The sequence below is a fragment of the Pygocentrus nattereri genome, chromosome 6 (genome assembly GCF_015220715.1).
Source record: "Pygocentrus nattereri isolate fPygNat1 chromosome 6, fPygNat1.pri, whole genome shotgun sequence".
NCBI lineage: Eukaryota > Metazoa > Chordata > Actinopteri > Characiformes > Serrasalmidae > Pygocentrus > Pygocentrus nattereri.
The window spans coordinates 29,831,320-29,846,303 of NC_051216.1; the positions used below are offsets into that span (position 1 = coordinate 29,831,320).

The 14,984-nt window shown below is 38.7% G+C and overlaps 1 protein-coding gene across 2 annotated transcripts in view; it reads right to left on the reverse strand.

The window, feature by feature from the left end:
• The window catches only part of lrp1bb (low density lipoprotein receptor-related protein 1Bb), a 412,476-nt gene that overhangs the window by 198,822 nt on the left and 198,670 nt on the right, over positions 1-14,984 (reverse strand). For both annotated transcript variants that reach the window (XM_037539357.1, XM_037539356.1), the window contains 3 exons: positions 13,893-14,129; positions 11,763-11,943; positions 1,139-1,358 (listed from right to left, as the gene is read on the reverse strand). In XM_037539357.1, the coding sequence (XP_037395254.1) occupies positions 1,139-1,358; positions 11,763-11,943; positions 13,893-14,129 (638 nt within the window). The remainder of the gene's footprint in view (positions 1-1,138; positions 1,359-11,762; positions 11,944-13,892; positions 14,130-14,984) is intronic.

The following is a 14,984-nucleotide window of genomic DNA, read 5'->3' on the forward strand; positions in this document are numbered from 1 at the left end:
TTCAGACTAAAATCTACCACAATTAATCTGTACTTTAAAACAACTGATGAAACAAATGACTAAACGTTCCATTTTGTCATTAACTAAACAATCATATCACTAATTAAACATTACCAAATGTTACTGTAGTGACCTTTCTAGCTAATTTTGAGCATAACTCAAAAGTGCTAGCCGGTACATGACTACCAGACACAGCTTTGAACAGGTGTACACACATAAAGTGATAATATTCATTAAAACATAATGTTTACTTAATATGTGTTTCTGTAGTTACAGTTTTTGAGGTTACACACTGATTTTCAGACTTTGGGACACTTTGAAACAATGAGAGCTAACTCATTGTGTCCACAAGGGACAGGCATGCAGTTTCACTTCCTCTTCTAAAATGCAGGGGTGTGTAAAATAAGGCTCCTCTTATGGACTTAAGATCTGTGTTTCAGTAGAGACATGAAAACATGGTACAGTGTGTTTGGATTTATTTATTTTTTTAATAAATTTAACTCAACTAAATCTAAATCTTTCATTTTCAATGAAACAAAATTTTTAACAACGAAGGAAAAAATACAAATACATAATATAAAGTATTATTTTCACAAGTTGAAATTTAAGTTCCCAATAGAAAGTACTCTGTCAATGATGGTTTTGTTTATATTTATTTACTATCTGTAAACAGATCATAACGTAATGCTTGTAAATATCTCACATTTGAATACTTTTTTTATGCAGTTTCAACTAACTGGGCTATAGACACACAGCTACAATCTTCTGTCATATGTCAAATGAATGTAACACTATGTGACCTGTGCAGGTTAGAGATGAGTATGTGTGTGTCTGCTCTTTTCCCTTTGTGCTGTGTTACTTGTGTCACTGGGAAAGAGGTGTGAGGTGAACTGGATGTACCAGCTTGCACAATTTACAGAGGCAATACTGTATTCCAGAACAGTTAGAATAACTCAGAAAACTACTGGGTAACTTCTACACAAGGAAATATCTGCTTTCACTCAAGTATTGGATTGGTATCAAGGATTGATATCCTTTGTCCACCACTGCTGAATAATATGTCACAATAATATAGCTAAAAAAAGCCTGGCGTTTAAGGGGCTAATTTATGGTCTCACCAGTTCCTCAGTGAACCTACCATTCTGCCAGAGCCATTGAGGTAGATTCTCTCGATGTGGTCATAGTAAGCATCACACCAATACATTGTGTTGGTGCCATGGTCCAGGGTAAGCCCGTTGGGCCATAGCATGTTAGAGGTGACAAATATCTTGCGATTAGAGCCGTCCATCCAGGCTTTCTCTATCCTGCCAATGCTGTCGTTTACCTCATCCTCCTCCCAGTCAGTCCAGTACATCCAGCTGAAACAGACACAGCATGTTAATGGAAGGTTTGCATTTACAACCTGTTTCATAGAAAACATCAAAACTGTCACAAAGGTTCTATCACACCTGTATGATGTAACCCAAATTATAATGCTGAGAATGCTTTTTATGCTGAGACATGATGCACTTTTCTGCAAATGTTTTGAGACTGCAGTGAGATCACTCGTTCACCAACCGTTTTCAAAAAGAAATTTCTTTTATAAATCCATTTGCACAGTGTTTGCGAATATTCTGACACTCACTAATGTTTTCTTATTTGAGATTTGTTCATAAGAACATAATCTACGCACACTCAAGAGCACAGAGGTGCAGACAATTCTGCATTTAAAGATGACATCATGAACCTAACATAGACCTTTCTGAAGAATAAACTTCAGAAACTCAGGGATATATTGGCGAATGAGGCCCATTAGCTCACCTACTCAAAACTTCTCATTGACAGGAATCCTTGACTGTATTTATTAGATTTTCTCAGTTGCCTAGACACTTTTGTCCAGTCATATTCTCAAAACAGTTAACATACAATACTAAACAGAAACTCGCTGGACAAACACCATACTACGTTTATGAAAATGTCAAACTCTAAAACACAAACTCTAAACACTAAAATTGCAACACAAAAGCAGTTTTTCCATCAAACACTACAACTTATAATCAAGTACGTAAATTCCTAAATACTGACCAAAAAATCCCAAAATACAGGTTTTGAATTTTGCGTTCTACTATACTAATACTAATACTTTACTGCAAACTAATTTAGAATTCAGCTGATTTCATCCATAATATTCAAAAATCCATTAATGCCCATTAATTTTCTATAATCTAGATACAAAGGTGAGAGTGGTGGAGGGCAACACTGAGGTCTGAGTATATCAGTACATCAGCAGAGGCATCAAAGGGTCCCAAACAAAAGACCTTGGCATTCTTACCAAACTCAATTGAAATTTCCAATTATAGACAATGTTATCAGAGATGTCCTGTCTGTGACAGAATGTGGAAGAAAAATCAAACCCAAATCTAAGCTGATGCACTGTAGCATTCATTGTACAAATGTAAAAAACCTCAGTAGGTAAGTCTGACATTGTATAACTATATGGCGCATCCCTCTACTGACAAATAGTGTTTCCTGCCTCATGTTTGTCATAATTTGGGACAATGTTGTGCTCAACTATTCTTACCTCAAGAGAAAAAGAAGAAACTGAATATTAAAACCAATTTAAAACTTCTTTTATTCATGCTTTTATCTGCAACTAATGATGACTGACAGAGTTAACAATAGTGCATTATGCAGTTCATACACATGCTAAAGGTATTTATAACTATGAGAGTGTGTTCTATCACCTGTCACTACATGTTTCCATCGTGTTTTGCATAGTGATCCAATTAACATTTGTGTGGTTGTGTGAGATCTGTGTAAACTGTTTCAGTTTTTAAGAAATCCGTTTAAAATGAGTGAAAGCAATGAGAATAGGCACAATTGCAAAAGAAAACTTCTGCTTTGCTAAGAAAGTTAGGATTACAGTAACCCCAGTTTTGTTAAAAATGTTTGAATGATTAATAAAAACTGTAAATAATACCTTCAGCCACCACACTAGCTCAAAAATGTCTAACTGCTGCTAAAACAATTACTTTACATAGTGGGTTCAATCCAAATATTCTATGATGCAGCAGTGGCTGTTATTCTATTATAATATTGATTCTCTCCAGTAGCCTACTGCAATGACTAATAAAGTCAAATCAGTCACAGTATTGGGATGCAATTGCATCGGCTCTTAAGGTGTTAATATTAGCCCATTAAAACAAGTGCCCTCAGTGACCCAGCGTGCATACTTGTACTTTGGCCTTTCTTATTTGGGCTGATAATAGTTGCATTGGAGCTTTTGTTTTCCTATGATATGTTTGTCTGTACTTGACTGAGGATTGAATCTTCATAATTCTTGATACATCTTATCTTAAAAATTGACCAAAAATAGATCACAAAAACAAATAAACAAAAAAAAAAAACAAAAGGTGGAAATCTTGTTTCTGTGTACCTCACATTCAAATAACTGCATATGGTTCTCTTTTGTGGAAGAGTAGCAGAACAGAAGAAAACAGCCCAATCAAAATAATCTGTTCCAGTACCAATGTTGAGAAAAGAGTTTCACCAAAAGGGAATTCCTCCATTTTTTCCCCCAAAATGTGTGCATAATTAAGTTGTTAAGATGTAAACAAAGTCATTTAGCGTGGTTTGATGTAAAACACTCCTCTGTAGAGAAACTCAGAGTGAGAATTGTTCAGTGGTGGTGACAGGAACCTGGCACTTGAAGGTTAATGGCTCTAAAGGCAAAGCCTAAAAGTTACTACACAAAATGGGTATGACTAAGCTGTCTGATGTCTGAGAGACTGTTTTGTGACAGTTTTTATATAAGCAGGTGACCTAAAATATATTTTTAAAACAATAATAATAAATCTGCCACTATTTTCCCCATCATCAGCATTCATATAAAAAGTCAGAAGATGTGTAGGTTCATATATGAATGGTGAATGAAACGGCTTTCTTACTGACTTACTGACCACAGTCAATGAACTGTTTCACAGCAAACCATCCTGAATGACTTTCTTTACATCTCAGTGACTGAATCATGGAAAGGTTTTGAAAAATCAATATAAACCTCTAACTTTAGTCATGCCTTTAACATCTAATACCACCACAGAGCATTTTTTACATCCCTCGTGTACAGATTAAGTGGATAAAGGCAGAGATGCCACCTACATTTTGCAAACGCAAAAATGCAGCAACCCTTGCCACAGACAGGTGGGAGGGGAGAGGCGGTTAGTCACTGTGATCTGAAGACACGGCTGCTTTCCAACACGATAAAGAGATGCAGTATACAAACACTGACTCACGGCTAATCCATCATTACAAACTGACGTCTAAAGTGGCTGTTTCCTCACTCCTTGTTTTTCAGTATGCTGCATGCTTGCGCGAAAGTGAAATGTCATTCGCAAGGGTCCTGTGATATTTGAGAAGCGATTGGGTCAACGTTCGGACATGATCCTCTCTTTAGTAAGTGTGCTTAAGGGATTTGTAGCCTCTAAGCAGCCAGTTTTTTCTCCCTCATCAATGATGGAGGCCTTGCTACATGTGGACTACATAAAAAAGAATGGAAGATTCAGCAGCCAAGCACGCTCAGACTGACCATCCTCACTGTGCTGGCTGCACAGATACCCACAGCAGACTGAAGACCAGCAAAGACAGAGAAGAGAGAAAGGACATAGTGGGAAGACCGAGAGGGGGGATGAAAAAATGATGAAGGAGCTAAAGGGAGGAAGCTACAGGGAGGAGAGAGGGAGAGAGAGAGAGAGAGAGAGAGAGAGAGAGAGAGATTAGTCACTACAGAGAGTCACTAGTCCTGCACACCATGGTCAGAAAAAATTACAGAGTGAATGTCCAATTATTACAGTGCTTGTAAAATCGCATATTTAAGCAACAAGCCACTGTATGCAGTGTGAAGTCTTACTCTGATTAAAAGAGAATTTCACCATGTTTCAAACATCTGCACAATTAAATGATTGAGATGTAAACAAAGTCACATCTCAACCACTAAATTTTGTTTGATGTAAAATCCTCCATTCTAGGGAAAACAACTGGCTTAGAATTGTTCACAGTGGTGGCGATAAGAACCAGACATCCAAAGAGTTTAATGCAGAAAGTTATGGTTCCAAATACATTGCCTGATGTTTGAGACATTGTTTTGTGCTGTTTTTCTTCTCCAAATGACCACTTTTTTAACCAACATTACATAAAAAACCCGCTGACATATTTGTTTGGAATGTTTGTGCTGTCGACACTGGATCCACTGCTTTCTATCACCAGCAATGTAAACAAAAGAGCTCATTTCTCTGCAATTAACACCTTCAAAACAGACCACTCTGCATGATTCAAAGCCAGCTCTGAATGACTTTGTTTACATCTCAAAAAGATAAACTATGCAGCAGTTTTGCCCTTTAAGGGGTGTTGTTAGGCATGACACAAAGCAGAGTCATAATCTAAGAAAATACATTAGTGTCCACAAATTAATTATATATGATCCACTTAAATCCCACTAAACAATTCTACCACTAGACAATATAGTTAGTTAGCACCAGACTACAGTTGCCAATATAATTCCATAAAGAAGCACAGTGGTTTTAAATAACAAGCACTGATATTCAATTGATTTTTGTGGTCATACAGTACTGTGGAAAAAAAGAGACCACTTATTAATAATTAAATTTCCACTCTAAACAGCCATAAAGTGTATGTTCTTCATTATTCAGGAGATATTTCTGAGGAGATTAGATATAAGACAATTAATAAGAAAGCAAAGTCAAAGTAAAATAAATAAAAAAAGGAAAAAAAAAACAAAAAAATATTTTAAAACATACCGAAAAATGGGACTACTAACAAGTATGAAAGACCAAGCAGACCAACAAAACTGTCACCAAAAGATAAACAGTAGTTAAAGCTTTGAGAGAGAGGAGAAAATCAAGCTCCCCTCTTGATTCAGATCTGAAAAAAAAAATCCACACGCGTTTCTGTCCATCCGTCCACTGTGTGAACACAACTCAACACTGAAAGTGTGTGTAGATGTCAAGAAGCTGTTACTGAAAAAGGAATCTGTAGATAAAACAAAGAAGCTTCTCAGAACAATGGATTGGCCACCCTAGAGTGCGGACCTCAACATCACTGAATGTGTTTGGGTTTGCTTGTAACATGTGTCAGAAAATTAAACCAACTTCTAAGACTGAACCTAGTCGATGTGAAAAATCTCACTGCAGATTATTTTTTGTAAAACAAAAGCCTCCCATGCAGAATGGAAGCTGCGACAAAGACAAATTGTGGACACGTTTTCTGCTTTTTTCCTGGCATAACTTAGTTATCCTGAGATTTTCTGTCTGGCTTAAATCTCAGTGGGTGCGGGTGAGGAGCTAGAGGAGGGAGAGACAGTGAAAGACAGATAAACATGAAACAAACAACAAAAAAAAAAACAGAAAGCAACTGGATGGAGTCAAAATGAGAAATAGTGAGATAGTGAAAAAGAGAGAGGGGGAGTGGAGGTTACAGAGTCAGGCAAGTTAATCCTTATCATGTTAAAGCAGGCTAGCAGTGGCATGCAGAGAGAGATGTATTGCAGAGGGTGAGATAGAGGAGCGGGGGACAGGTGAGTGTTATTTCAGCAGGGGAACCCCATCCAGCAGGGCAGATAGAGATCACCATGCCACCTGCTTAGCTGATAGATGGCCAGTTCTTAATGATAGGGCCTCAACCCCAACTACTATAAATAGGCCTTAGCCAACAAACAGTGGCTGGTTCGATTTCTATTAGGAGATATTACAGGCTTACATTGATTTTTGGATGTCAGGGCATTAAAAATGTTTCCGATTATATTTTTAACCCATTGAATCCCAACAGTTGGCAGGTAACCTGCATATTTGTTTCATAGTGATTACTGAATACTGCATGGTAATTGCTAGATTATAAACATTAATAACTGAATAATAAGTCTAGAGTTTAATAGCTTGGACTTTTACGTCCAGGATATTTTAACTTTATCTTTTATACTTAAAATATGAAGCTTCTTACGGTACCTGCTTTTCTATAGGCAACAAATGCTATTGCCTATAGAAAAGCATTGTTCAGTACAGGAAACCACTTACAACATGCTAAATAACACAGCAATTATAGCTTTCGCTCACTCTGTATAACGGATACAGCACCAACCCTTGGCCTCCAGGCTCAATCTACTGTAGACAAATGTCAAGTCTCTGCGCGTCCAGGCTAAAGTTCATGCTTTCTGATCACTAATATCCAGTTCCATAGGTCAAACTTTACACGCGGCCGTCTGTTCTGAGGCAGCACATTCCACCTCAACCTTTGTTAGGCCCGAGCTCTTTTTACTAGCTGTCAAAACACCACACATCAGAGCTTTGAGAAAGCAGCCAGTTCCTGAATCGCTGTCAGAGCCCTAGCTGCTCCTACCGGCTGCTTTTCACCCCGAGACGCTGCCTGATGGTAGTGACGTGAAGACTTCATAAAGGTCTTCGTGCTGGCAGCTCAGCAGAGGACGCTTTTAAAGGAAGATTCTAATCGTTTCCGCATACCTGAACTTATCCCTGTAAGATACAAGGCATGTGGTAGTGACAGGAGACAGAAAATAAATAAATAAATAAATAAATAGGAAAAACCCTTAGCAGCTTCTTGCATTTACACATTACTCTCGCTGACTTACACATAATGCCTGATTTCACGCTAAGCACACAATGATGTCTGCTCTCTGCCTATCGTATCTGCTGCCATTTATTCATTATGTTGTTGATGTTGTCATTTAAGAAGCATTAGTTTCATTAAATGCAAGAGGGAGTTGCATAAATTGCATAAGCGCAGGGTTTGAACGATGAACATAATTATGGCTCCGAGCTAATGAACCCATTGTGTCTGTAAATAATGTAACTACTTCACTGTCGCGTCCCTTGTCTGAATAACTCCATAATCAACACCTCTTGGGTTTAGTAGAAAATGTAAATCGATCCTTAAGCATGAGATTTACTCTGTGACGAGAGTACACTGAACGAGAAAGCAGTTATTAGATATCTCCAATCACGCCATTTTGCCATCTTACAATAATTGACAACATTCTAATTAAACTGTTTTTGAAATGCTGGCAATTATTGCACATGTGCACCCAATAGGACAGTGAATCTTACAGAGAAAACTTCCAACAGCCTGCACATTATTAAGTATGGCCACTTCAGATGCACAGTGAAGGAAGGGAGAGTCTTCTTTCTCCTCAAGCTCTTCAGGATTCACCAGCTTCTCTCACACCCAAGGATGGCGATAATGAGATTGGCTCCAGGCCATCAAACTCACCTCCTTACTGCCTTCACCATTTCAGCTTACATGTTCATGGGCACATGCATGCTTACACACAGACACAAACATGAACACATGCACTCTGATCTTTACAGGGGAGTTTCTACTAATGTGTATGTTATTATAGGTAAATACTGTCACAGAGCTGCACAATATGGGAAAAATGAATGAAATTAAATGTAATTATACAGCTGTCACAATTTACACTAGGAATTTTGGGAGCCAGGCATGGAATAATTCAGTTTTCCAAACAAATGAGTAAAATTCAGTTAATATATCATTGCACAGAACCTGCATAGCATCGTCACATGATACAAGCTAATCCAAAAGTTACTAATATATGTTTAAATGCTCTTAAACAGGATTTTTACAATTTCTGCATGATTTATTCATTAATATGTAAACAGATGTTCAGAGTGGCTGAAGGTAAAAGGCCTGATTCCTATTATTTTGCAAATGAAGAGTTTACAAAACATTCTGACCTAAAACACATCTTGAAATATATGCAGGATGGGACGTACATGTAGGGCATTGTAAGAAAATGCAGTACCCAAAGACCATATTTAACAAATATTACAAATAAAAAAGCAATGTTAAAATACAGTTCAATAAAAGCTGCTCTTGTAGCACAATATCATCTGGTCACGAATCTCAAATTAATCTAGTAGAAAGAACAGAATTTTGAATGACACACTTAGTCTGATGTCTTCTTATCTGAGGCTACTTCACCTGATGTTCAGCTGTAAAAGAGCTGAGACCTGGAGCTTTTTAGAAGAATCAATGCTATTGCTATTAATGTAATATCACATCACTCAACATGTTAAAAATCCTTCATGTTCACACGTGGGAATATTACCATCTCACTATCTGCATTAAAAAAATGATGATGACGATAATAATGATGATCGTGGTGACCTGTTTTTACTGGGGACTGTTACAAATCCTCGGTTAGCCGTGGACAAACATAAACCTACCAGGAAAAGGTGATGATGTTCAGCATGCTCACAGCACACAGTGGAAATCTGTGATTTGGTAGTGGGTTCATTTGCATATGGCAGCTTTTTTTGCAATATCACTGTCGCAAAGCCAGTCCTGCGATAATGATTATCAATACATGCATTCTGATACCGCAGGAGCCTAAATCGTATTCTAACCTTCACTTCAGTGATGAAAAGAAAATCACACTCACCAGCAATATGACCACATCAACATCACATTTACTGAAATATAGTCCATCAAAGAATTCAAGAATGCGCACACACAAACACACACACACACACACACACACACACACACACACACACACACACACACACACAATGCATCAGCACTTCTTGCCCTCTCAGTCATGTTGGAGGCTAAGCGCAGGGCAAACAAATGTTTGGAAATGCACTGTAATGAGGAGAGAGCTTTCTGACCAGGTGAGCGGGGGAGTGGACAATATTTGGCCTGGCTTCAAATCACACAACACTGCTCATGCTGTTCAGGCTGAACTCTCCTGACCATTCTGACCATTGCATCTCCACATCTCTCCTTAGCATTCAGCTCTCAGCTTGAGACAGACTCTGTATTTCCCGCCCAACCACACAGAAAAAATGTTCCTAATTTTTTTAACCAGGAAACACTACATGCATAAAAATCAGCAAACAGTACAGAGCTAATGAAGAGTCATTTCTGAGTGCATGTGGCACTTTCTGTGAATTTAAAAACTTTACTTGTTTCTTTGGTGGTGTTTGACAGTATTAATCAAAATAAGTGCTTGACCTTCAGAAACTTTTGTTGCTAGTAAAAGGTTGGACCCCCTTTTGCCTTCAAAACTGCCTTAAATCTTCGTGGCAAACTTTCAACAAGGTGTTGGAAACATTCCTCAGAGATTTTGGTCCATATTGACAGCATCACGCAGTTGCTGCAGATTTGTCGGCTGCACATCTATGACGTGAATCTCCCGTTCCACCACATCCCAAAGGTGCTCTACTGGACTGAGATCTGGTGACTGTGGAGGCCATTGGAGTACAGTGAACCCATTGTCATGTTCAAGAAACCAGTCTGAGATGATATGAGCTTTGTGACATGGTGCATTATCCTGCTGGAAGTAGCCATCAGAAGATGGGTACACTGTGGTCATAAAGGGATGTACACGGTCAGCAACAATACTCAGGTAGGCTGTGGCATTTAAACAATGCTCAATTGGTACTAAGGGGCCCAAAGTGTGCCAAGAAAATATCCCCTACACCATTACACCACCACCACCAGCCTGAACCATTGACACAACGCAGGATGGATCCATGCTTTCATGTTGTTTATGCCAAATTCTGACCCGACCATCTGAATGTCGCAGCTGAAATCGAGACTCGTCAGACCAGGCAACATTTTTCCAATCTTCTATTGTCCAATTTCGGTGAGCCTGTGCGAACTGTTTCCTGTTCTTAGCTGACAGGAGTGGCACCCGGCGTGGTCTTCTGCTGCTGTAGCCCATCTTCTTCAAGGTTCAACGTGTTGTGCGTTCAGAGATGGTATTCTGCATTCCTTGGTTGTAACAAGTGGTTATTTGAGTTACTGTTGCCTTTCTATCATCTCGAACCAGTCTGCCCATTCTCCTCTGACCTTTCATATCAACAAGGTATTTTCTTCCACACGACTGCCTCTTACTGGATATTTTCTCTTTTTCACACCATTCTCTGTAAACCCTAGAGATGGTTGTGTGTGAAAATCCCAGTAGATCAGCAGTTTCTGAAATACTCAGACCAGCCCGTCTGGCACCAACAACCATTCCACATTCAAAGTCACTTAAATCACCTTTGTTCTCCATTCTGATGCTCGGTCTGCACTTCAGCAAGTTGTGTTGACCACCTCTACATGCCTAAACGCACTGAGTTGCGGCCCTGATTGATTGGCTGATTAGCTAATTAATACTTGAGAAACATCTTTAGAAAAAGTCTACATCACATTCATGACGTGTTCTTAAAGCACATAATTGTTCCTTTGTGTTCATGAGTGTGTGTAAATTCTGTTCTTACCTAAGAACAAATCCTAAATAAGAAAACACTGGTAAATATCAGAATCTTTGTGAAAAGTGCATAAGTGGGTTTTAAGAAGAACTTTCTTCTTAAAAACGGTTGGTGAATGATTCCCACTGTATTCATCGTACTACTAGAGGCTTTAAATAAATAGATTTCATAGAGAAGTTCAATGCCAGTGAAGAGGGACAGCCCAAAATTACCAAATGAAAGGTGGACACAGACATTTTTGGTGATTTGTTTGATCATTTAAATGGCACTTTTAATAATTTTATTAAAAGCAGAGTATAGATCCCTTCGCTTATTACTTTACTGTTTTCAAAAAGATAATAGAACATAAACTGAACTGTTCATGAAAAGTGCAAGGTAGTCTTTCATTAGCCACTCGAGGGAATGAAAAGTCAGTGAATGTTATTCAAGGTAATTTCAGTTCAGCCTGAAAGCAGCCATTCATAGCTTATACTGTACCTGTTGAGTGGATCCACCACTATGGCCCTGGGATGAGACATATCTCCTTCTAAAAGAGTCCTCCGTGTGTCAGCTGCCCTCTCCAGCCTGGCCACACTGATAGTCTTCCTGTAGCCATCATTTGTCCAGTACAAGTTATTTCCAATCCAGTCCACTGAAATCCCTTCTACATTGTCAAGGTCTGCAAGACAAAAAAAGGACAGACGTCAATACGCTAGTAATAACATGTGAAGCAAACAGTAACTAATGCAATATGCCTATATGTATATGTAGCCTATTGCAATTATTCAGAATTCCTTTCTTTTTCATTTTTTCAGAACATTTAAAAAATGCCAGCTGCCCTTACTTATGAAATGACCAAATACCTAAATAACATTATCACATTTGCAGTCCTTATGGTTTAGAACCTTTTTTCTTCTTTTGTAAAGTTACCATTTCAGAAATACAATTAGTTTCAATCGGTAACACGTTTTTAATACTTTCAATCCAAAAGTTTGGGTCTCTTAAAATGCTTTTTTCCGCTTCATCTAGTATTATTTCAAATATGAAAAAAAGGAGTTTTCTTCACATAGTTACCAAATGGTGCACAATTTTCAAGCTATTATACAGTGAATGTGAAACTATCTATCAAACAACTATTAAACATTGAATAGTTCTGCAAACTAGGACAGCATTAGCTTCACTAGCATGATAAGCTCTTCCCAACACAGAACATGTTTGATTCTGAATAACTATAGCACTGACACAAGCTTAGATGATTAAAGATGATTATTAAAATCTGATAAAGTGAAGTCGAGCTACCACTAAAGGGAAAGAAAGGCGAAATTATGGATCCAAGCAATGCGCCTTTCACAGAACAGGTTGTATTCTAAAAACTGGTGCTCTGTTGACACAAATGCAGATGACAGTAAGTAAAAAACTGAACCTGTTCAGCTGTGCTTGGTGAAAACATTGGTGAACACCCGAACCTGTGTGTCAAACTATCTATCAAACAACTGATAAATGTTGAATAACGCTGCAAACTACGACTGCATTAGATTCACTAGCATGATCAGCCGTTCCCAACACGGAACATGTTTGATTCTGAACAACTAAAGCACTGGCGCAAGTTTAGATGACTGAAAATAATTATTAAATGAGGTGAAGTTGGGCACTGAAGGGAAAGAAAGGCTAAATGAAACCTGTTCTGTGGTGTTTGGATCTGTAGCATGATATGCCACCTTAACATGAGCTTAGTGAGCAAGCTACAGATCCAAACAATGCACCTTTGCCAGAACCGGTTTGATTCTAAAACCTGGACCTCTGTTAACCTGACACTGAACCAGTTCAGTGGCGTTCAAGAGAGAGTTTCACTAGCAGGTCAAACATGCCACACCAGAGCACAGGCTTGGCTGAGCTAACTGACTAAAATGACACCAGTTTAGATGACAGTGCATCCAATTAGAGGTTAGAGCAACGTTGTGTGACTCGTGTTGGCGTGAAAGATGAACTTGAACGCATTCTGTAATGTGTGCAGTGAGTATGCGGCTCTTATACATGTAGCCCTTTGCTGTGGCTGAGCTGCTATCATGCAGAGGTTTATCCTGGCTCTGGTTTTCCCCTTTTTCTGTTAGCATCACCTGTCAGTGATCTCCCACATAACCAATCAGTGACCTCCTCTAAATATATATCTGGGTGGAATGTGTTTATTTATCTGTTTGGACAGAGAAAATAAATTTGATGTCCTTATTTTGAAATATCATCGATATTTTTTACATAGTGTCTCATTTACATACTGAAGTAAACCATATTACTGTTATACAACATGAAACATCACATGATAAGGCTTTGAATATGTGTTTGTATATAATAAAAGACACAATCTGGGCACATGTTGAAGAAAAAATCACCCAAATGTCAAAGAGTAATTCAAGCACTGATGACATTCGCATAGCTATTGACAAATGTAAGTGCTAACTGAACTACTGAGTGAGCTGTTGCTGTTGTAATATTTTTATTAATGTGAAAAATATGTGGACATTTTAATCAAGTAAAATAGGTGTATTACATCTTTGAATGGTTGCTGTTGTATCAGCATTGCATCAGTGAAATGCAAAATGCAGGAAGAAGGAGAGAAAGCATAATAATCACCGTCTTTAAGAATTGTTTCCCGGCTGCTTCCATCGGTCTTCTGACGTCCTATCAAGAAACTTGTGGTGTCCGCAAAGTAAATATATCCAGTTTCAGCATGGTAGTCCAGTGCCCGTGGATTCACCAAGTCCTCAACTGGGACCATATGTTCATTGCTGGATTTCACATTTATATCCAGGCCACGGATTATTCCAGGACGACCCTTTCCGTAGAAGAGGAAGAGGTCATTCTTGGGCTCTGCAATGTTAAAGATAGCAAAAATGGGTCAAACAGCAGTTGTTTATTGTTTTACAAGGCTTTAGAATTGCCATGTGCAGTTAAAACGCCATGTGTGTAACATCGAGGGACACTTACAAGGTGACCTCTAATGCTGCTTTGCAACTGAATATATAACTTAATGATCTCCATAGGCACACTCTAGCAATAAGCTTGGCAGCCTCACCAAGTCAGAGAAATGAATGGAACAATCAGGACCACTTAGCGTCCCCAGGCAGGATTCGTCTTGATCAAGTAGATTCACTCATTTGTCTCCACCAATGTTATTTTTGTTAATTGAGACTCTGCTTAAACAATAAATCCCCTGTTGTCAGATTAAGACTGAGACACAAAAAAAGTGACACTGATCAATGGGTTCCCAACCAAACCATTATAAATAAGACTCTTGATGCTGAAGAACAATATACACATAGAGAGAAAGTGGACAAGGAATATGATGGTGGGCTCTAATGCTGGCTTTGGAGAGGGGGCAGGGGTGTCTGTGAGCATGGAGGTGGGTGGGGCTTGCATGTAGAAATAGCAGGGGTGTAGAAAGGCCTTCCCTCACTGTCCGCCTTTCCTTTCCCATAGAGACTCAGTGGGTGCAGGTGAGACCACACAAGCATCACTTCAATTTATCATTCTGAGAGCAGAAGCTACGCTACCTTGAAGACAATTAAGTGCTTTGAGACCCAGATATCACACAACACGGTGACTGCGTGCGGAAGGCAGGCAGTCATTTAGCATAGCGTCTCGTTAAAAAGGGGAGAGAGGAAGATAGGGAGGCAGGTGTCTAAAGAACATCTGGACATAAATATAAATCAAACACGTCACAGA